The sequence below is a fragment of the Bombina bombina genome, chromosome 3 (assembly GCF_027579735.1).
Source record: "Bombina bombina isolate aBomBom1 chromosome 3, aBomBom1.pri, whole genome shotgun sequence".
NCBI classification, from domain to species: Eukaryota; Metazoa; Chordata; class Amphibia; order Anura; family Bombinatoridae; genus Bombina; species Bombina bombina.
In genome coordinates, this window is record NC_069501.1 from 24420709 (window position 1) to 24445690 (window position 24982).

Genomic DNA, 24982 nt, shown 5'->3' on the forward strand with positions numbered 1-24982 from the left:
TTTTTAAGCCTAACGCAAAACTCGTAAACTAGCCGTAATACAACTAAAAAGCCAAGCAAAATACTCCACGACTTCTCTCTAGACTATAACCTAACAGATAGTTGGCGCTTGCTTAACAAAGGTGTTAGTGTGCATAAAACACACTCCAGGATCGACTATATATTTCTGAGTCAAATCCTTATACTTCTATTGGCCAAGGCCGCAATTCTGAACTGTTCCTGGTCAGACCATTCCATAGTAGAAATTACCCTAGCGGGTCTGATCAACCCACAGAAATCTAAATCCTGGATATTAAACACAAGTATACTTCAAGATAATGACATTTTAGATAACTTAAAACAAAAAATTGCAGAATTTATCACTATTAACAAATATTCCACTCCCAATCCGATTCATGAATGGGGGGTCCTGAAGGCTTATGCAAGGGGTCTTTTGATGGCGGAATCAAGCAAACAACGCAAACTCCGGGAAGCCAAATTGATCGAATTAAAATCGGAGGTAAATCTGCTACGGCTACAGTCCATTCAAAATCCGACACGCGTAATAATTAAGCTGCTAAAAGTAAAAAATTAGGAATTAGACAAACTCTTAACTAAAGAAGCGATTAGATCGATACGAGCAATAGACACACAATATTACATTTACGGTAACAAGCCAGATAGGATGCTTGCCAATAAATTAAGAGATAACAAAAATCACGACAGTACCACAGTTACAGACCCCAAGACTACTAACGACCCTCTAGCTATTGCAAATTTATTTGCGGATTACTACGATAAATTATAGAATTTGTCATCAGCTAATAGAGGCATGGACAAAACTACTGAGCTGCTAGCTTTCCTAGGTGATAGCGCACTGCCAACCCTAACAGCAGAAGAACTTGACTCACTAAATAGACCCATAAATCATGATGAAATAATCCTATGCATAAAAAACCTCAAAGGATCCAAAGCTCCGGGTCCGGACGGTTACTCTGGCATCTTTTATAAATTATTGCAGCACCTATTGGTACCGTAACTAGCCCAAGTATTTAATTCTATGCTGCAAGGCAAAGACGTACCCAAAGAAATGCTGATGGCGAGAATTGCTGTGATTCCAAAACCTGGAAATAACAAACAGCACTGTCAAAACTACAGACCTATTTCCTTAATCAATCAAGATATCAAACTATTCACCAAAATATTGGCAAATCGTCTTAACCCCCTTCTCATCAAATGAATACACTCAGATCAGGTAGGGTTTATAAAGAATAGAGAAGCCCCGGATAATACACGTAAAGTTATAGATTTAATTAATATCGCCTCAGTGGGAGGAACGCCTTCTCTGTTCCTCTCCCTGGATGCGGAGAAGGCGTTTGATAGAATTGGGACTTCATGTTTGCGGTGTTGAGGGGAGTGGGCATTACGGGAACCTTCTATGATGCTCTCAGATCTATTTATTTTTCTCCAACAGCCCATGTTAAATTATCCGGCTATCAGTCCAGACAAATACATACAGGGATGTCCGCTTTCTCCGTTACTGTTTGCGCTAATCATAGAGCCACTTGCAATTAGGATCAGAGATAACCAAGACATATCGGGAATTAGAGTAGGACAATTGGAACATAAAATATCTTTATTCGCAGACGATATAATTCTGACATTAACCAAGCCATTGCTTTCCCTTCCCCCACTCTACTCCCTGATACAGCATTTTGGAACCCTATCGGGGTATAAAATCAACGATGATAAATGTGAGGCTTTAAGCGTCAAATTGCCACACCACACTAAAAAATTATTGGAGCTAAATTTTTCGTTTAAATGGCCAAAAAATATATATTAAATACCTAGGGATCAACCTTCCTAACAATATCCATTATTTGTATCAGACAAACTATGTACCTATGTTCAAGCTTATTAGAGGTTTAATAGCGAAATGGATACAACTTAAAATATATCTCTATGGGAGAATTATATCCACAAAAATGTCCTTGCTCCCCAAACTGCTGTATCTCTTCAGATCCTTACCTATATCAATTCCACATTCTGAGTTACACAAACTCCAAAGAGATATTCTAAAATTTATATGGCAGGGCAAAAGAGCCAGAATCAACAAAAAACTCATGTGTACTAGTATATGGGATGGGGGAGTTGGTCTTCCGAATTTGATTCCATATTATTACTCTGCTCGAATAGCACAAACCCTCAAGTGGTTTAAAGTTAACAGCACATCGCAATGGGTTCATATTGAATCCAGTGTCATGGACTCTACACCATTATCTAACTTACTTTGGTCCCCAGACACTTCCACAACCCCTCGGAAATGCGACTACATTGCAATCCAACATACTCTACATCTATGGAAAAGGCTAAACTCTAAATTCTCCCTAATTCAAAAGAGATCTAGGATAACTCCTTTGATAACCCACACCTCCTCTATTGATAAAAGAATACAGCAGAAATGGTACAACACACTAGAAACGCTATGCCTCTCTGATCGCGATAAACGGGGAGTGATATCTATTCTATAAACTATTTTCAATCGATCCCCAATAGAAAACAAATCTCAACTTATGACAAAATGGGAGCACGACACTGGTAAAGTATGGTCAATTGAGAATTGGACAGAGAATCTTGCTAATGGTTTAACCTTCTCACAAAATGCAACACTTAAGGAAAATTTAATTAAGGTAGCTTTTAGATGGTATTTATTCCCAACGAGATCAGGTGGTGGGGAGTGCCATTGGCCAGATACTGCTACAGAGGATGTGGTGAGAACGGGACACACCCACACATGTGTGGGAGTGTAGAAAAGTTAGGGAGACCTGGGAACACACATCTAACTTACTGAGTGCAATATTCTGAAAGAGAGTTACATTGACAATGGAACAAGCGTTGTTACATTTCCCGATCCCGGGGCTCACTAAACAAAATAACAAATTAGCTATGATGATTTGTACGATAGTTAGACTAGGTATCGCCCAATTCTGGAAAGGAACACCTCCCAGTTTTGAACTATTACAACAAAAGATCTCACACCACTACAACATGGCGAGTGCAGCAGCAGAATTCCTGAAAAACAGAAATTTTCCTACTATAATGGGAGCCATACATTATGCACCATGAGGCCTCTTTGAGAAGGGGTTTGATGGCTAACTAAGCCATACCCTAAGATTGCAGGGGGGAGAGCTGGGTCCCTTGAGTTTACATATTAGTGGAAATTTAATAGAATACAGTGTTGAGAGAAACGCAGATTATCTATGATAAGTTATACACTGATGTGATACGTATTGCTGAAGAGAACTTGAAGATAAGTAATTGACTGTGTAACGATGGAATGTTTGATTTTTGTTTAACCCATTTGTGAAAAACTAAATAAAAAATATTTCAACATAAATAAATGTTACAAAAAATAACTTTATTAGGGTTTATGATACAGTGGACTTGTTAAAACTTTTTTCACAAGGGCGTGTCTCTGGGCAGCACCTTGAATGGTCACAATATTGGCTGCTCTGGGTAGATCACGGATAATTTGCCTATTATCAGTGAATTATAAAATCATCAACCTATAATTTTTGAATAACCTGAATCTATATTGCTGATTCCAGCAATATGCCTTTATAGAGACTTCTACTCCTGCTTGCCAATCTGGAGCGTTGAGGCCTAAGGCAGACTCTTCAGTGAGAGGCACTCAACACCCCCCTGGTATCTTGTACGCTGGGTATATAGTGCATAGTCACTGACAATTTCTGAATAAATACCACATATATCAACTGAATGGAGCCTAGTTCTGCTATCCCGTTGGAGCAGATCTGTACTATCCTGAACAACCACTTCTTGTGACTCAAACAGCAGATAGCCGACGCATGGATCTATAATGGAGAAACTCCCAAGTGTGAAACGAACCCGACAGAGGCTGGTCAACCCATTAATCACTTGCCATCTAAACAAGTAGAAAAAAGACTTGTCGAACATGGTGACTCAGGAGCTCCCGAGAACCTCCGATCCCTATGGAATAACACAGAGTTAACTATAACCCCATCCAGATATTCCGTACAGACCCTACTTGAGGATGATATCAATCCAACTTGTAAGGAGACAGATGGGCTGTCCAAAACAAGGGAAGAGAAGGGCTTTAGCCAGAGACAGGCATTTACTATAACCGAGCCTGTGTTACACCAAGGGGGCTAGGACAAGTACACATCCACTTCTCATGTGGGCAAGCTCAGGGCAGAAGAGGAGATGAGAGGGATTCTATCTTTAGTGCCCAGCACTATGTACCAGCACACAGAACAGACACGAGTTAAACCAGGAGTAGGTTGGATGACAACAGAACGCTTAAAGGGATCTGTGGGCCGAGACCGTCTATCTTCAGAGCTCCTTACTCTAAAAGTGGGTATTCTAACCATGTGGAATTGGATAAGTGAGACATAGGAATCAGGACCCTGGGACACTTGAGCAGTTTTCCTAAGCTCATCAGAAATTTTCATGATCTGTGTATCCTGCTCAGGAATGTCGCCTCCAGTGTAAGACTTACAGTTGGTAAATTAGTCATTACATATATGAGGATACTTTGTCTGAGATTCAGTTGAGCACTGTTACCTGCACAGGGTCCGTGAAGACTCTCAGCCTGAGACTTTATTAATAGTTATGGACCGTTCTTGCCTACACTCCATTGCACTTTGTCCCAGTGTATACCTTATGTTATCAGTCCTAGCAGAGTGAAGAGACTTATAACGCACATATGGTTTTTTTGTGTTTTTTGATTTAACTAAGATGCTTCTCATTTATTGACAATAGCAGTGTTACCTATTCAAACGAAGCTAAACCTGTTATGGGCAGTAGACATCTGGAAAACTCAGTATATCCATTTTAACTGATGTAGTTTAATGTGTTACTGTTTACCCGTATAACTAGCTGCTTGCCATGCCCCTTTGACTGAAAGTCCCCTTTATATGAGTAAGGCAACATGTAGTCAGATATAGTATTGTTCATTCACAATAGACGCAGTCTAGTCAATGCTTAAACCCTATCTGGTTGCCAACTTTTGATAGATCAATGCAGCCCTGAGGGAACAATAATATTAAACTATGCCATATCAACATATATTGACTACTTTAATTCAGTCCTATACTCAATAGCATATACTGAAGACAGAACTTTAATATAAGCTGGCAATGTCACACTAGTAAAATATATATATTGTGTCTAACTCTTTCACTCCATAGTCTCTTCACAATTACCTGTTCATTTTTTAAAATAGACCCACAAGCGGCCCTTCTGTTCTTGGCCCCTCACAATCCTGTCTAATTATATTCAGCAGCTAGCAGCCCTTATGTGGCCAGTATATTTCAGTAAGGGAAAACCACTATTTAATCAGATTTAATATATAAAGGGATATAACACGTAATATAAAACTAAGGTTAAAAGGTTGGTGAATGTTTTATCTACTATAGCAATATATTTAACAGCTGTATAATGTATATAATATTTACTGAGGCCCAATAGGTCTGTACGAGTTAAATATTATGTCTGCTGTCCAGAAGTCCATGAGTGGCTTCAGTTTGATTCTGAGACTTTATATCTAATGTTCTCAGTATTCTTTGAAAAAGAGGTTTGGTATCTGAGACCCAAAAGTGGTCTTTTTATTTTCAAATGACCACCTGTAGCTTTAAAATGTCCTATTCTTCGAAGTCCAAGAGTGGCCTCTTGCGTCATCTGGGAGGTCTCTAGTTGGCATTTTCCTCCTATACTGTCCACATGAAAATTGTATTACCTCATGTGTAGATTTCATTATTCCATTTTGTTGTTTATTTTCATTGTATATCTGATATTGCTTCATGATACACAAATTATTCTAATAATGCTGTATGTCTAGAAATCAAACCCGAGATAGAAAATCCTTAGCTGCTGTTCTGTTTTTACATTAATGTAACTCAGAGCACCAATGAGCTAAAAGCGATAGCTGATTAAAAATATCTTTATGTGAACCTCATAGCCCACTGTGCATATGCTTCGCTTATTGAACATTAACAACCCAGCGCGCGCATCATGCTGCTATGTGTTTTACACAGCCTGATGTGCATCTGCCGATAATGGAAATCAAGGAGAGAGGTCACGGGATGCAACCAAGATCATCAGCAGGGCAAGGCCGCAAACGGTAGGAACCGTGAGCTTTGTTGTCAGACCGAAAAGGTTAGGCTGCTCCACCTCTCTACAGCTGGAGCGGAGGAAGCAGGAGACAGGCTGCCGCTGCACACACTATACACCAACGATCAAATGACTATAGAAAATTATATATCTCTTAAACCAAAAGAAAACTATATAGAATAGATAGTGAATATATTACACAAGTACAGTTGAAAGAAAGTACAGATAGTTAGAGTTAGAAATATTGGGAAAAAAAAGAAGTTAAATGAAACTCATGGTAAACAATAAAGAACCTGAATATTACATCCGAATACTCAGATAAAATAAAAACTTTTACACCAGTACGAGATACATCACCTACTGTCAGGAAGGCAGCAAAGAAAAGAGGAAGCTATTTCCTGTTCCTTGTTGGTTATATTATCTACTCATTGCTGATTGGCTGTTTTTGTTCCTATGTTACTGGTTCTTTGCTGCTGTTTTGGAAGTCAGTAAAGATTTATGCATAAAATATGAAGCCTCCTGTCTGCCATAACATCCGGAGGGGGACTTAACACTTTAGCAACATAAGCAGGCAGATAATCACTGCTCACTCTTCTAAAGCTGCTCCTGGGGATCGCTAACCGGAATAGAAAGAGTGTTAAAAGCAGTACCTACAAGGCTGTGATAAGCGAGTACACTGTAGGAAACGTGCAGCGTCAGCCTGAACAAGAAAAGCTCCGTTCACACTGACACAGTCCATTATCAGAGCGCCCTCCCAGACAAGCTCCTGATTGGATAATAGGTGCAGGCAGAAAGTAAATGCTGGGCGTTTTGGAGTGAAACAGAGGGAAATAAGGAATATTTAGCCAACAGAACTAGGTGTTTTTATTATGGCCCTTTAAGCATAATGCTATCCTGCATACTAATTATTGCCTTGGATAAACATAAGACTATCTTATACACTAATTGTCTGTGACAATAAGACTATCCTAGATACTAATGCCTGAGATAAGCATAAGGCTATCCTATGTACTAAATAATGACTGGGAGAAGCATAAGGCTATCCTATGTACTAAATAATGACTGGGATAAGCATAAGGCTATCGTACGTACTAAATAATGCCTGGGATAAGCATAAGGCTATCCTAGGTACTAAATAATGCCTGGGATAAGCATATAAGCATAAGGCTATCCTACGTACTAAATAATGCCTGGGATAAGCATATAAGCATAAGGCTATCCTACGTACTAAATAATGCCTGGGATAAGCATAAGGCTATCCTAGGTACTAAATAATGCCTGGGATAAGCATATAAGCATAAGGCTATCCTACGTACTAAATAATGCCTGGGATAAGCATATAAGCATAAGGCTATCCTACGTACTAAATAATGCCTGGGATAAGCATATAAGCATAAGGCTATCCTACGTACTAAATAATGCCTGGGATAAGCATATAAGCATAAGGCTATCCTACGTACTAAATAATGCCTGGGATAAGCATATAAGCATAAGGCTATCCTACGTACTAAATAATGCCTGGGATAAGCATATAAGCATAAGGCTATCCTACGTACTAAATAATGCCTGGGATAAGCATAAGGCTATCCTACGTACTAAATAATTTCGTGGGACAGTCCCGATTTTAGGGGTCTGTCCCCCTGTCCCGGGTTGCTAGTCATCTGTCCCGATTTGGCCCAGGCAAAAAAATTTTTTATTCTATTGGGCCCATACTCAGAAGCAGCTGGCTTTGCTCTCACAGGGTTAGATACTTGTTAGATTCCCTGTGGATAAGGAATGGTGTGTAGGAGTAAGGAGGCTGTATACACTCTGACCACGGGTAATGGTGACCTCTCTAACCTACCTCTAGTAGTGATGATGTCTAACCCCTGGTGATAATACTAGCATGCCTTCAGTTTTATACAATGAGCAGTGCTAATACCAGGGTAACGAACAGTGGCAGCCGCAGACTGCCAGCTAATGTGCTTGCCAACCCCTGGACCCCATACAATGAATTACAGATACTCATATATGATGTAGTGTGTTACTATCTGGATCCATAACTGTGTGTGTGTATCTGTATGTATAACTTTATGCTATGTAGTGTGCGTGTGTCTGCATGTATAAATGTAAGCTATGTAGTGTGTGTGTATCTGCATGTATAAGTATGAATCTGCATGTATAAGTGTGTATCTGCATGTATAGGTGTATGCTATGTAGTGTGTGTGTATCTGCATGTATAAGTGTATGCTGCATGTATAAGTGTATATCTGCATGTATAAGTGTATACTATGTAGTGTGTGTGTATCTGCATGTGTAAGTGTATGCTATGTAGTGTGTGTATATCTGCATGTATAAGTGTATGCTATGTAGTGTGTGTGTATCTGCATGTATAAGTGTATGCTATGTAGTGTGTGTGTATCTGCATGTATAAGTGTATGCTATGTAGTGTGTGTGTATCTGCCTGTATAAGTGTATGCTATGTAGTGTGTGTGTATCTGCCTGTATAAGTGTATGCTATGTAGTGTGTGTGTCTGCATGTATAAGTGTATGCTATGTAGTGTGTGTGTCTGCATGTATAATTGTATACTATGTAGTGTCTGTGTATCTGCATGTATAAGTGTATGCTATGTAATGTGTGTGTGTATCTGCATGTATAAGTGTATGCTATGTAGTGTCTGTGTATCTGCCTGTATAAGTGTTTGCTATGTAGTGTGCGTGTATCTGCATGTGTAAGTGTATGCTATGTAGTGTGTTTGTATCTGCATGTATAAGTGTATGCTATGTAGTGTGTGTGTGTATCTGCATGTATAAGTGTATGCTATGTAGTGTGTGTGTGTAGCTGCATGTATAAGTGTATGCTATGTAGTGTGTGTGTATATGCCTGTATAAGTGTATGCTATGTAGTGTGTGTGTGTATCTGCATGAGTAAGTATATGCTATGTAGTGTGTGTGTATCTGCCTGTATAAGTGTATGCTATATAGTGTGTGTGTATCTGCATGTGTAAGTGTATGCTGTGTAGTGTGTGTGTGTAGCTGCATGTGTAAGTGTATGCTATGTAGTGTGTGTGTATCTGCATGTGTAAGTGTATGCTATGTAGTGTGTGTGTGTATCTGCATGTATAAGTGTATGCTATGTAGTGTGTGTGTGTATCCGCATATGTAAGTGTATGCTATGTAGTGTGTGTGTATATGCCTGTATAAGTGTATGCTATGTAGTGTGTGTGTGTATCTGCATGTGTAAGTATATGCTATGTAGTGTGTGTGTATCTGCATGTATAAGTGTATGCTATATAGTGTGTGTGTATCTGCATGTGTAAGTGTATGCTATGTAGTGTGTGTGTGTATCTGCATGTGTAAGTGCATGCTATGTAGTGTGTGTGTATCTGCATGTATAAGTGTATGCTATGTAGTGTGTGTGTATCTGCATGTATAAGTGTATGCTATGTAGTGTGTGTGTGTATCTGCATGTGTAAGTGTATGCTATGTAGTATGTGTGGGTATCTGCATGTATAAGTGTATGCTATGTAGTGTGTGTGTATCTGCATGTATAAGTGTATGCTATGTAGTGTGTGTGTGTATCTGCATGTGTAAGTGTATGCTATGTAGTGTGTGTGTGTGTATCTGCATGTATAAGTGTATGCTATGTAGTGTGTGTGTATCTGCATGTATAAGTGTATGCTATGTAGTGTGTGTGTGTATCTGCATGTATAAGTGTATGCTATGTAGTGTGTGTGTGTATCTGCATGTATAAGTGTATGCTATATAGTGTGTGTGTATCTGCATGTATAAGTGTATGCTATGTAGTGTGTGTGTGTATCTGCATGTATAAGTGTATGCTATGTAGTGTGTGTGTGTGTATCTGCATGTATAAGTGTATGCTATGTAGTGTGTGTGTGTGTATCTGCATGTATAAGTGTATGCTATGTAGTGTGTGTGTATCTGCATGTATAAGTGTATGCTATGTAGTGTGTGTGTGTATCTGCATGTATAAGTGTATGCTATGTAGTGTGTGTGTGTATCTGCATGTATAAGTGTATGCTATGTAGTGTGTGTGTATCTGCATGTATAAGTGTATGCTATGTAGTGTGTGTGTGTATCTGCATGTATAAGTGTATGCTATGTAGTGTGTGTGTATCTGCATGTGTAAGTGTATGCTATGTAGTATGTGTGTGTATCTGCATGTGTAAGTGTATGCTATGTAGTATGTGTGGGTATCTGCATGTATAAGTGTATGCTATGTAGTGTGTGTGTATCTGCATGTATAAGTGTATGCTATGTAGTGTGTGTGTGTATCTGCATGTATAAGTGTATGCTATGTAGTGTGTGTGTATCTGCATGTATAAGTGTATGCTATGTAGTGTGTGTGTATCTGCATGTATAAGTGTATGCTATGTAGTATGTGTGTGTATCTGCATGTGTAAGTGTATGCTATGTAGCGTGCTACTGTGCATTTTTGCTGACTTTAAAGGCCAGAATCTAGAATATTAATGGGGAATGCAGAGAGCAGTTTTAAAGAATTTATTATTAAATGTCCAATTAAGATAAAAATATTTAGCAATGTCTTTGCAAAGGCTAATTAAATACATAGCTCACATAGCTATACCAGTGGTTTGAGCTTGTGTTTGATTTTCTGCCTAAGTGTATTAAAATATATGACTTTATTTAGAATTTTATTTATATTACTTTGGTCTTATGATTTTTTTTAAGCCCCGCCCAACACATTTCAATTTTTTTTGCGGGGGGGGGGTGTCCCTCTTATATATAATATTTTTATGGCAGGGTGTAAAAAATAAAAAATAAATGTCTTTTTAAGTAAATTTTCACCAGGGCTTGCATTCACTGTGGTCACACACACACACACACATATATATATATATATATTAAGACATTATTTTGCAAGTCAGATGATTAAAGTGTTTATATCAGAAAAAAATATCCTTCACTGTATGATAGTTTGTCATCTTCTTTGGTGACAGTTATTTAAGCAAAATATCTGCTTGGATAAATATGTAATGAATATACAAACTGGCCTTTAAAAGTACTTAAAAAATACAACAGTGGTTATGATAGGTTTAGGAATTGTATCCTAGGGGATAAAGTCACATGATACAATCATAATAAAGTATATACTTGTATTGTTTCTGAATGTATTAAATGCATACAACATATTTTCAGTTGTGTTTTAAGTCACATAGTTGTATAGATTCAGCAATAAATACATATTCTTTGCATGTATGACAGATAGACAAACAGTAAATGTACAAGTATTTAGTGACTAATCCGTATTTTAATGCCTAATGAAGATGCATTGAAGGGAGAAAGGCATATGCTGTTTCACAGTGGTCACGGTGTAGTGCACGCTGCACTGTGTAGTCTGTGTGAGTCTCAATCATGCGGTGGAGCCAGGAAGAATACCGCATTCCCTCTCAGTCCAGGCCAGGCTGCGCAAGTGAGCTCCGCCTCCACTGTCACCACGTCATGCGCACCCACATGCAATCCCATAGGATAGCAATAGCTGGGCCAGCCATTTAAGTCATTTGTAATTGGTTGATTTAGCCACCCGGCCCTGAGTCAGTAGAGTGGCCCTAGGGACTCAAAATTCTGCTGCCCCTTAAAAATCTGCTGCCCTAGGCACCGGCCTCGTTGGCCTATGCCTTAATACGCCCCTGGTTGGGAGGTATGTCCTACGTACTAATTAATGCCTTGGATAAACATAAGACTATCTCATACACTAATTAATGTCTGTGACAATAAGACTATCCTAGATACTAAATAATGCCTAGGATAAGCATAAGGCTATCCTACGTACTAAATAATGCCTGGGATAAGCATAAGGCTATCCTACATACTAAATAATGCCTGGGATAAGCTTAAGGCTATCCTAAGTACTAAATAATGCCTTAAAGGGACAGTCTAGGCCAAAATAAACTTTCATGATTCAGACACAGCATGTAATTTTAAACAATTATCCAATTTACTTTTATCACCAATCTTTCTTTGTTCTCTTTGTATTCTTAGTTGAAAGCTTAACCTAGGAGGTTCATATGCTAATTTCTTAGACCTTGAAGGCCGCCTCTTAAGAATGCATTTTAACAGGTTTTTCACCACTAGAGGGTGTTAGTTCATGTTTTTCATATAGATAACACTGTGCTGGGAGCCATCACTGATTGGCTAAACTGCAAGTCTGTCAAAACAACTGAAATAAAGGGGCAGTCTGCAGAGGCTTAGATACAAGATAATCACAGAGGTAAAAAATATATAAATATAACTGTGTTCGTTAGGCAAAACTAGGGAATGGGTAAAAAAGGGATTATCTATCTTTTAAAACAATAACAATTCTGGTGTAGACTGTCCCTTTAATACAAATACAAAATTTGGTTTAGCACACCTTACAAAAAGTTTATATACACATCTTGGGAGTGCTGCCAATATGACCCAGTAATTACACAAATAAAAAGGTATTGGCGCACATCTATTTTCAAAAGCACAACATATTTTTTGAACTGCTGCAAAAAAATTGCCTGCAAACATTTAGAGACAACTATTCTTTTAAAATAAAATTGGGATCTTAGTCGCACAATATGGCCAATATGGTGGATGTGTATATAAACTTTTTGTAACGTGTGCTAAATCAAATTTTGTATTTGTATTGAAACATAATCAGGGAGACTGACCATCTCCCATTGGTTAAAGCACCCCACCCAAGCTCAGGTGTGCTCATGACAGTGTAATAGGGCTCGATTTATAAAAGCCCTACGGCTGCAAGTTCTCACAAGAACTTGCTTGCCGTAATTTAACAAGCAGCGGTCACAAGCAGCGGCCGCTTCCCTAACCTCTTCGTCACCTCTAAGGTGACGAAATTCAATCTCCATGGTCGAGTCCGACCAAGGAGATTGACAGCTCCTGCCCGTGCGTGATTGGCTGTGCACGGGCAGGGGGGGGATTGCACGCGAGCGCAAAATTGCGCTCGTGTGCAATGGTGATTAGCTGAGGGTAATTTCACCCCACCACAGGCGAGCTGAGGTGTAAAGGGGCACGTATACGCGCCCCTGTCCGCCTCAGCGTTGGAAAATTTAGCCCTAAGCCAGGGAGTCTCATTCTATTATGAAGAGTAAAAGCAGGAACGATTCAGCCCTCTGAGGCAAAGGATTATAGTGTTAGGACCAGTCTATATTGGGGCACCTTGTAAGTGGTGACTGGCTAAGCAAAATATGGCCATAATGTGTGACTAAGATCCCAATTTTATTTTAAAAGAATAGTTATCTCTTGATGTTTGCAGGCAATATTTTTGCAGCAGTTAAAAAAAATATGTTGTGCTTTTGAAAATGGATGTGCACCAATACCTTTTTGTTTGTGTACTAAATAATGCCTGGGAGCAGCTCAAAGGGACACTGAACCCAAATTTTTTCTTTTGTAATTCAGAAAGAGCATACAATTTTAAGCAACCTTCTAATTTACTCCTATTATCAATTTTTCTTCGTTCTCTTGCTATCTTTATTTGAAAAAGAAGGCATCTAAGCTTTTTTTTTTAATTCAGAACTCTCGACAGCACTTTTTTATTGATGGATGAATATATCCACCAAGCAGCAAGGACAACCCAGGTTGTTGACCAAAAATGGGCCGGCATCTAAACTTACATTCTTGCATTTCAAATAAAGATACCAAGAGAATGAAGGAAATTTGATAATAGGAGTAAATTAGAAAGTCTATCTAAATCACAAAAGAAAAATTTTGGGTTCACTGTACCTTTAAGGCTATCTTAACCCCTTGTACTTGAAGATTCAGGAAGGGACTGCTTGCAGTATTAACCCCTTGTAATTGAAGAAACAGGAGGTGGCTGCTTGCAGTATTAACCCCTTGTGCTTGAAGACTCGGAAAGGGGCTGTTTGCAGTATTAACCCCTTGTGTTTGAAGACTCAGGAAGGGGCTGTTTGCATTATTAACCCCTTGTGTTTTAAGACTCAGGAAGGGGCTGTTTGCAGTATTAACCCCTTGTGTTTGAAGACTCAGGAAGGGGCTGTTTGCATTATTAACCCCTTGTGTTTTAAGACTCAGGAAGGGGCTGTTTGCAGTATGAACCCCTTGTCCTTGAAGACTGAGGAAGGGGCTGCTTGCAGTATTAACTCCCTGTGCTTGAAGACACAGGAAGAGGCAGCTTGCAGAATTAACCCCTTGTACTTGAAGACTCAGGAAGGGGCTGCTTGCAGTGTTAACCCCTTGTGCTTGAAGACAAAGGAGGTGACTGCTTGCAGTATTAACCCCTTGTGTTTTAAGACTCAGGAAGGGGCTGTTTGCAGTATGAACCCCTTGTCCTTGAAGACTGAGGAAGGGGCTGCTTGCAGTATTATCTCCCTGTGCTTGAAGACTCAGGAAGGGGCTGCTTGCAATATTAACCCTTTGTGCTTGAAGACTCAGGAAGGGGCTGTTTGCAGTATTAACCCCTTGTGCTTGAAGACTCAGGAAGAGGCAGCTTGCAGTATTAACCCCTTGTGCTTAAAGACTCAGGAAGGGACTGCTTTTAGTGTTAACCCCTTGTGCTTGAAAACTCAAAAAGGGCTGCATGCAGTATTAACCCCTTGGCCTTGAAGACTCAGGAAAGGGCTGCTTGCAGTATTAACCCCTTGTGCTTGAAGATTTAGGAAAGGGCTGTTTGCAGTATTAACCATTTGTGCTTGAAGACTCAGGAAGGGGCTGCTTGCAGTATTAACCACTTGTGTTTGAAGACTCAAGAAGGGGCTGCTTGCAGTATTAACCCCTTCTGCTTGAAGACAAAGGAGGTGACTGCTTGCAGTATTAACCCCTTGTGCTTTAAGACTCAGGAAGGGGCTGTTTGCAGTATGAACCCCTTGTGTTTGAAGACTGAGAAAGGGGTTGCTTGCAGTATTAACTCCTTGTGCTTGAAGACTCAGGAAGGGGCTGTTTGCAGTATTAACCCCGTGTGTTTGAAGACTCAGGTAGGGGCTGCTTGCAATATTAACCCTTTGTGCTTGAAGACTCAGGAAGGGGCTGCTTGCAATATTAACCCTTTGTGATTGAAGACTCAGGAAGGGGCTGTTTGCAGTATTAACCCCGTGTGTTTGAAGACTCAGGTAGGGGCTGCTTGCTGTATTAACCCCTTGTACTTGAAGACACAGGAGATTGCTGCTTGCAGTATTAACCCCTTGTGCTTGAAGACTCAGGAAGGGGCTGTTTTCAGTGTTAACCCCTTGTGCTTGAAAACTCAAAAAGGGCTGCATGCAGTATTAACCCCTTGTGCTTGAAGACTCAGGAAAGGGCTGTTTGCAGTATTAACCCCTTGTGCTTGAAGATTTAGGAAAGGGCTGTTTGCAGTATTAACCCCTTGTACTTGAAGACACAGGAGATTGCTGCTTGCAGTATTAACCCCTTGTGCTTGAAGACTCAGGAAGAGGCAGCTTGCAGTATTAACCCCTTGTGCTTAAAGACTCAGGAAGGGGCTGTTTTCAGTGTTAACCCCTTGTGCTTGAAAACTCAAAAAGGGCTGCATGCAGTATTAACCCCTTGTGCTTGAAGACTCAGGAAAGGGCTGCTTGCAGTATTAACCCCTTGTGCTTGAAGATTTAGGAAAGTACTGTTTGCAGTATTAACCCTTTGTGCTTGAAAACCCAGGAAGGGGCTGTTTGCAGTATTAACCCCTTGTGTTTGAAGACTCAGGAAGGGGCTGCTTGCAGTATTAACCCCTTGTGTTTGAAGACTCAGGAAGAGGAAGCTTGCAGTATTAACCCCCTTGTGCTTAAAGACCCAGGAAGGGGCTGTTTTCAGTGTTAACCCCTTGTGCTTGAAAACTCAAAAAGGGCTGCATGCAGTATTAACCCCTTGTGCTTGAAGATTCAGGAAAGGGCTGCTTGCTGCTTACAGTATTAACCCCATGTACTTGAAGATTTAGGAAAAGGCTGTTTGCAGTATTAACCCCTTGTGCTTGAAGACTCAGGAAGGGGCTGTTTGCAGTATTAACCCTTTGTGTTTGAAGACTCAGGAAGGGTCTGTTTTTAGTGTTAACCCCTTGTGCTTGAATACACAGGAGGTGGCTGCTTGCAGTATTAACCCCTTGTGCTTGAAGACTCAGGAAGGGTCTGTTTTTAGTGTTAACCCCTTGTGCTTGAATACACAGGAGGTGGCTGCTTGCAGTATTAACCCCTTGTGCTTGAAGACTCAGGAAGGGGCTGCTTGCAATATTATTATTATTATTATTATTATTATTATTATTTTATAAAGCGCCAACAGGTTCTGCAGCACTGTCAGTGGGTAGAAAAAAATACAACGGTGAAACAATACAATAAAAGACAAATACAGGGGAATGGAGCCCCTATTCCCGTGCGAACTTACGATCTAGATGGGTAGGAGGATGGGAAACAGGAGGTGGGGGTTGCAAAGGTGAGAATGGTGTTAGTGAGGAGATAGATGAGGGCAGCTGTTGGGTAAGTGAAGTTCATTTGTTAATAAGTCGGGTGATAGACTTCCCTGAACATTTAAAGGAGGAGAGGTTAGGGGAGAGTCTGACAGCACAAGGAAGTGCGTTCCAGAGGGTTGGAGCCGCACGAGAGAAGTCCTGTAGTCTAGAATGAGAGGAGAGGATGGTAGAGGACACAAGGAGCAGGTCATTATTGGATCTTAGGGGACGGGCTGGGGTATAATTGTTGATGAGTGAGGACAGGTAAGGTGGGCAGCATTGGTGAGAGCTTTGTAGGGTCAGGGTGAGAATTTTGAATTTAACCCCTTGTGCTTGAAGACTCAGGAAGGTATGCTAATGTAACCCCTTGTGCTTGAAGACTCAGGAAGGTATGCTAATGTAACCCCTTGTGCTTGAAGACTCAGGAAGGTATGCTAATTTAACCCCTTGTGCTTGAAGACTCAGGAAGGTATGCTAATTTAACCCCTTGTGCTTGAAGACTCAGGAAGGTATGCTAATTTAACCCCTTGTGCTTGAAGACTCAGGAAGGTATGCTAATTTAACCCCTTGTGCTTGAAGACTCAGGAAGGTATGCTAATTTAACCCCTTGTGCTTGAAGACTCAGGAAGGTATGCTAATTTAACCCCTTGTGCTTGAAGACTCAGGAAGGTACGCTAATTTAATCCCTTGTGCTTGAAGACTCAGGAAGGTACGCTAATTTAACCCCTTGTGCTTGAAGACTCAGGAAGGTATGCTAATTTAACCCCTTGTGCTTGAAGACTCAGGAAGGTATGCTAATTTAACCCCTTGTGCTTGAAGACTCAGGAAGGTATGCTAATTTAACCCCTTGTGCTTGAAGATTCAGGAAGGTATGCTAATTTAACCCCTTGTGCTTGAAGTCTCAGGAAGGTATGCTAATTTAACCCCTTGTGCTTGAAGACTCAGGAAGGTATGCTAATTTAACCCCTTGTGCTTGAAGACTCAGGAAGGTATGCTTACAGTATTAAAGGGACAGTAAAGTAAAAATGAAATGAGTCAGATTGAGCAAGTAATTTTAAACAACTTTCCAATTTCCTTCTGTTATCACATTTGCTTCATTCTAATGGATTCTTTTATTAAAGAGTAAAAATATGTAGGCTTCTAAGAGCTTAGGAGTGTGCACGTGTCTTTAGTCCTCTATGGAAGCAGTGTTTTGCCACATTGTTAAATAAAGCTACAAATAATGTTACAAAACACTGCTGCCATAGAGCAGTGTTTTTCAACCAGTGTGCCGTGGCACACTAGTGTGCCGTGAGAGATCCTCAGGTGTGCCGCGTCAGACTGACAACAGTGCGGCACACCTGAGGATCTCTCAGTTTGTAGGAGGCATGGCATGACAGCACAGTACAGTGTATATATGTGTATGTATATCTATCTATCTATATCTCTATCTATCTATCTATCTATCTATATATATATATTTTATATATATATATATCCTGTATTAGGCTACAATGTGTGATTTTGTAAAATTTTGGGATGGTGGTGTGCAACAGGATTTTTTAATGTAAAAAAGTGTGCCACGGCAAAAAAAAGGTTGCAAATCACTGCCATAGAGTACTAGACACGTGCACACTCCTGAGCTCTTTGGAGTTTACATAGTTTTACTTTTTAATAAAAGATACCAAGAGAACAAAGAAAATGGCAAAGTTGTTTAAAATGACATGCTGTCTACATCATGAAAGTTTTCCTGTCCCTGCACATGAGGGAAATGCAGACAGTGGCCAGTTGTAGTGTATAAAGGGGCGGCCTGGCACAAGTGTCTTGTGTTTGTCCCTAGTTTAGTGAGCTCTGCTTGAGCTGCAGGCCGGGCGGAGTTTACAGACATTCCTTACTGGGAGAGGAGGGGGAGGGGGCCCCATACTCACATATTACTCTTTACTCTGCAGGTTCAGTTATTCAGACAAACAGATATGGGAGACTATGCCCAGTGTGAGTTGCATGCTCGTTGCCCTAAGTGCCAGCAGCTGTTTTCAGGGCCTCGGATCCTGCCTTGTCTGCATACAGTGTGTGCCCCCTGCCTACACAAGCTGGAGCCCCTCAGTACCCTGGGGAGTAGGGAGGACTGGGTGACCCAGCAGAGCTTTCTTTGCCCTGTGTGTGACACAGAGGTGTTGCTGCCCGCAGGTGGGGTGGGGGAGCTGATCCCTGACTTGCTGGCAGAGGGAGAGGTGCTACTGGAACAGCTAAGGATTGGAGGGCACCAGATGGCATGTGACCTGTGTGGTGATGGGCGGGCAGAGAAAAGGTGCCAGGACTGCAGTGTCAACGTGTGCGAGTTCTGCTGCCAGGCTCACAGGTAAGAGGGGAAAATTATTTTATTTACCCTCCAATCCCCCTGTTTGTGGGTCATGAACAAGACATGGCTGGTGATTGGCTGCTTTGTGAGTCTGGCTTTCCTAATTGGCTGAAAGGCTGTGTCTGGCTCAGGAGCTGCAATGTGAATGGGACTTTTTAGGGAATTAAAGGAACCTAAAAACATTTTTTCTTTTATGGTTCAGATAAAGTGTACAATTTTCAGCAACTTTCTAATATACTTCTTTTATCAAATCTGCTTCATTTTCTTTTATATCCTTTATTGAAAAGCATACCTAGGTATATTAATATATATATATTTTATTATTATTATTTTCCTTATGGATTATTTAAAATATTTTACAGTATGTTTAATCATTTTAAATAGTTTTTATTAAAAAAAAATTATAATATTTTAATGACAAGTATTGAAGCAGGACATACTTAAAAACAAGAGAAATCTCAATGTATCCTTCCTGGTAAAATATTGTATAAATAAATAATAATAAATAAGCTAACAATTCTTCATGTGCGCTAACCCGACCACATTAATCCTAAATTGCGAACCCTGATTTACATTACGCATATTTTACACATAATAAAATAATGTACTTTTTATAATTAAATATATATTTATCTGACACTGTTAATGTAAAATATATATATCAGAATAGATGTACAGGAATCGGTATATACAGATATTGATTTAAATACGTAAATTACAATAAAAAGTTTATAGTTCTGTATGTGAAAAACAGTGGAATCTGAAATATTTATCATTTCTGTATGGGCGTTTTTTCCCGGTTTGCACGCTCCATTGAAATCTAGGAGAGAATAAATTAACGTAAAATACTTAGGGCTGGATTACGAGTGGAGCACTATTTTGTGATCCTGCTCACGCATTAACTTTATAGACGAAGTGGGCGCTCCACTCATAATCTAGTCCTAATTCTCAATGTCTCCTCTCCCAACATTTAACGGAAATTCTACTTGTTCTCCTTTCTAATTGTACTGTCCCAGGGCTACCACTACACAGTGTCCCCTCCTCACTGTCCCAGGGATACCACTACACAGTGTCCCCTCCTCACTGTCCCAGGGCTACCACTACACAGTGTCCCCCCCTCCTCACAGTCCCAGGGCTACCCCTACACAGTGTCCCCCCCCTCCTCACTGTCCCAGGGCTACCCCTACACAGTGTCTCCTCCTCACAGTCCCAGGGCTACCACTACACAGTGTCTCCTTCTTACTGTCCCAGGGCTACCCCTACACAGTGTCCCCTCTTCACTGTCCCAGGGCTACCACTACACAGTGTCCCCTCCTCAATGTCCCAGGGCTACCACTACACAGTGTCCCCTCCTCACTGTCCCAGGGCTACCACTACACAGTGTCCCCTCCTCACTGTCCCAGGGCTACCACTACACAGTGTCCCTCCTCAATGTCCCAGGGCTACCACTACACAGTGTCCCCTCCTCACTGTACCAGGGCTACCCCTACACAGTGTCTCCTCCTCACAGTCCCAGGGCTACCACTACACAGTGTCTCCTTCTTACTGTCCCAGGGCTACCCCTACACAGTGTCCCCTCTTCACTGTCCCAGGGCTACCACTACACAGTGTCCCCTCCTCAATGTCCCAGGGCTACCACTACACAGTGTCCCCTCCTCACTGTCCCAGGGCTACCACTACACAGTGTCCCCTCCTCACTGTCCCAGGGCTACCACTACACAGTGCCCCCCCCCCTCACTGTCCCAGGGCTACCACTACACAGTGTCCCTCCTCAATGTCCCAGGGCTACCACTACACAGTGTCCCCTCCTCACTGTCCCAGGGCTACCAGTATACAGTGTCCCCCACCTCACTGTCCCAGGGCTACCACTACACAGTGCCCCCCCCTCACTGTCCCAGGGCTACCACTACACAGTGTCCCCCTCTCACTGTCCCAGGGCTACCACTACACAGTGTCCCCCACCTCACTGTCCCAGGGCTACCACTACACAGTGTCCCCCACCTCACTGTCCCAGGGCTACCACTACACAGTGTCCCCCACCTCACTGTCCCAGGGCTACCACTACACAGTGTCCCCCACCTCACTGTCCCAGGGCTACCACTACACAGTGTCCCCCACCTCACTGTCCCAGGGCTACCACTACACAGTGTCCCCCCATCACTGTCCCAGGGCTACCACTACACAGTGTCCCCCCCCTCACTGTCCCAGGGCTACCACTACACAGTGTCCCCTCCTCACTGTCCCAGGGCTACCACTACACAGTGTCCCCTCCTCACTGTCCCAGGGCTACCACTACACAGTGTCCCCCCCCCTCACTGTCCCAGGGCTACCACTACACAGTGTCCCCCCCCTCACTGTCCCAGGGCTACCACTACACAGTGTCCCCTCCTCACTGTCCCAGGGCTACCACTACACAGTGTCCCCTCCTCACTGTCCCAGGGCTACCACTACACAGTGTCCCCTCCTCACTGTCCCAGGGTTACTAGTATCTACCTACCAACACATTTTGGCTTATGGTCACATATAAGTGTTGCATAACAAGACAAGGGGCTTCATGGCTGAGCTTAAAGGGACATTCCAGTCAAAATTTAAATGCACAGAGATGAATTACATATTTGAATAGAAACTTACAATATACATGTATTGGCAAAAATGCTTCTAGTAAAAGTTATCATTGTTTTAGTGTTAACATTTTTCTCTGCACGTGCACGTGAAGCATAGCTAGATATTGTCAATGCACCAGCATTTTAAGTACTGCCGCTGCTCAGATCATCAGTGGGGCTGTATCATGTCAGCAATTAACAGATTGAGTCATTACCAGATGGTACAAACACCTTAGGCTCTCTGAGCAAGTGCTGTGTATAAAATGCTGGTGCACGTTGCATATCTAAATACTCTTTTAAAACAGCTATAGCTTTTATTAGAAGCATTTTTGCTAATACATCTATATTACACAATTGCTTCTGTTCAATACTGAAATGCATCCATGTGGTTTCCAATTTTGGCTGGAATATCCCTTTAACAATTGCCAGTACTACTCTTCTTAATCTGATTACTGTTGCCTGATGCAGCTGCATATGGCTCCAAATGAAGCGATATCCTGTCCATTGGTGCAATGAGGCTGCAACATCTGTCGTCTCATTGATCGCTTGGGTTCATTCAGTTGTTAGGGAGGGATCTATTTGGCTCATGGCTACGTCAGTGCCCCCTTCTTCCTTCACTGCAATTGCCTGTATACTGGGTGCCTTTACAGTGCTCTGGCCTATAAAAGGGACACTAGCCCCCCAAATAAGCACTACAATGGGGCACGTAGCCCCTCTGTTGAAAAAAGTCCATCTTTGAAAGGTGGAGTCACATGCCTAGATGGCTATCAGCAGATCACCATGACAACAGTAATCACTTGACAGAACAACATCAGGCGGATGAGGTGTCCCCTACAATAAGTAGATAAACTTGAGATTATTATTATTATTATTATCGATTATTTGTAGAGCGCCAACAGATTCCGTAGCGCTATTAACATAGGCGGAATACAAGGAAACATTTATAGGGATCAAACGGGTAGAGGGCCCTTCCCGAGAGTCGCACTGTTGTATAGTCAGCTCTTAAGTAGGTGATCTACAAACAGCTGGACTCTTAGGCTTACATGCTAAGGGGGTTCAGGGGATAGCAATGGAGGAGAGGAACTGGTATAAAAAAAGGTTAGCATAGGTTGAATGCGTCCCTGAACAGTAGAGACTTTAGGGAGTGCTTGAAGCTTTCAAAATTAGGGGAGAGTCTTGTGGAGCGAGGCGGAGAGTTCCACAAGATGGGAGCCAGTCTGGAGAAGTCCTGTAAGTGGGAGTGTGATGAGGTAACAAGAGAGAGGCGGAGAGTTCCACAAGATGGGAGCCAGTCTGGAGAAGTCCTGTAAGCGAGAGTGTGAGGAGGTAACAAGAGAGAGGCGGAGAGTTCCACAAGATGGGAGAAGTCCTGTAAGCGGGAGTGTGAGGAGGTAACAAGAGAGAGGCAGAGAGTTCCACAAGATGGGAGCCAGTCTGGAGAAGTCCTGTAAGCGAGAGTGTGAGGAGGTAACAAGAGAGAGGCAGAGAGTTCCACAAGATGGGAGCCAGTCTGGAGAAGTCCTGTAAACGGGAGGGTGAGGAGGTAACAAGAGAGAAGCGGAGAGTTCCACAATATGGGAGAAGTCCTGTAAGTGAGAGTGTGAGGAGGTAACAAGAGAGAGGCAGAGAGTTCCACAAGATGGGAGCAAGTCTGGAGAAGTCCTGTAAACGGGAGGGTGAGAAGGTAACAAGAGAGGAGGAGAGTAGGAGGTCATTAGCAGAGCTAAGGGGACGGGAGGGAGAGTATCTGGATCCCTGTTTGGTAGCAGCAAGTCTGCTCGTTCTAATGAGTGGCCCTCTCAGCAATGGTTCTGGTGATTTTAGGAGGACTTTATTACTCCTTCACAATAGAAATATATCATTTAAGTCACTAACACTCATGTCCCACAGTTCCAACTAGGGTTTCATGTCCTTACCGCTGTCACATGACTGTTCTAATAATAATGATCACTTGGCATTTTGTTGTTAGGGCTCATAGAGCTTCTCTCAAGTTATACAAAATAAATGGGAGACCTGAGTAAATGTTACTATATATGGTGTTATTTGGTACAACTATTTTATGTATATAAATGCATATGTGACACACTAAATCAGTTTATATGGGGGTAGGGACATGTAAAACATCCTTGCATGCTTCTATACTATTTATGCCTTAGGAAATGACACAAAGATGTATTTTTATTTCCTATGTTGGTGTTTTCTCATGTTAGGGTATTTCTGTAAACTAAAGTTGTTTTATAAAAATGCTTGATCTGTTGGAAAAAAACAAAAATCAAGATATGATTTGGGTGGGTACCTTTTTTGTGTAAATGTAACGAGTGGCAAACAGCTCAGGGGTATGAAATGACTCAGCAGCCAAGGGGTTAAAGGACTTTAAAAAAAACTGTAGAATTATAATCAAATGCATATTAAAAATACAATGCAATAACACTTAGTCCAGGGCTTGACAAACCCAGGCACCAGGGAACCACTAGCACCTTAAAGGGACAGTACACCCCAGAATTTTAGTTGTTTAAAAAGAAAGATAATCCCTTTATTACCCATTCCCCAATTTTGCATAACCAACACAGTTATAATAATATACTTTTTACCTGTATGATTACCTTGTATCTAAGCCTCTGCAAACTGCCCCCTTATTTCAGTTCTTTTGACAGACTTGCATTTTTAGCCAATCAGTGCTGACTCCTATGAGCGTCACGTGCCTGAGCTCAATGTTATGTATATGAAACACATGAACTAACGCCCTCTAGTAGTGAAAAACTGTCAAAATGCTTTCAGATTAGAGGCAGTCTTCAAGGTGTTAAGAAATTAGCATATGAACCTCCTAGATTTAGCTTTCAATAAAGAATACCAAGAGAACAAAGCAAAATTGGTAATAAAAGAAAATTGGAAAGTTGTTTAAAATTACATGCCCTATTTAAATCATGAAATATTTTTTTTTACTTTACTGTCCCTTTAAGATTAGGCTCTGACGCATTAGATTACAGTCCAAAGACATCCATGGGTGCCCCCACTAGTGGCACTTAAAATTTAGCTTGGTGCAGCTGGATCCTTTCTAAACCTTGAAGCTGTGAAATACAAAGCCCTGACTTTGTCTGAATTTCAAACTAGTAGTAGTTTTTTTTTTCCGACAGATTTCAGTTGTGCCTATTTTCTCTGACCCCTCTGCCATGTGACAGCCATCAGCCAATCACAACGCCTATATATACTGTGTGTGTATATATATATATATATATATATATATATATATATATATATATATATATATATATATATATATATAAATACTGACTTAAGCAAAATATGGCCATATTGTGTGACTAAGATCCCACTTTTAAAATATGAGCTTAGGTGATTTTTTGCAATATTTAAAATGTTTTGATAATATAGAAGTGGATGTGCGGCAATATTCTATTTTGTGTATATATAAATATCTATATATATATACTGTGAATTATTCTATATGCTCAGTAGGAGTTGGTGCCTATGAAATTCTGCATATAAAAAGATTGTGCACATTTTG

The 24982-nt window shown here is 41.2% G+C and overlaps 1 protein-coding gene across 1 annotated transcript in view; it reads left to right on the plus strand.

Moving 5' to 3' along the window:
- Window positions 1–16666: 16666 nt before the first annotated feature.
- TRIM45 (tripartite motif containing 45) overlaps window positions 16667–24982 on the plus strand; it is a 51140-nt gene continuing 42824 nt past the window's right edge. The window contains exons 1-2 of the mRNA XM_053705750.1: window positions 16667–16725; window positions 18447–18856. Coding sequence (XP_053561725.1) covers window positions 16690–16725; window positions 18447–18856 — 446 coding nt within the window. The 5' untranslated portion in view covers window positions 16667–16689. The remainder of the gene's footprint in view (window positions 16726–18446; window positions 18857–24982) is intronic.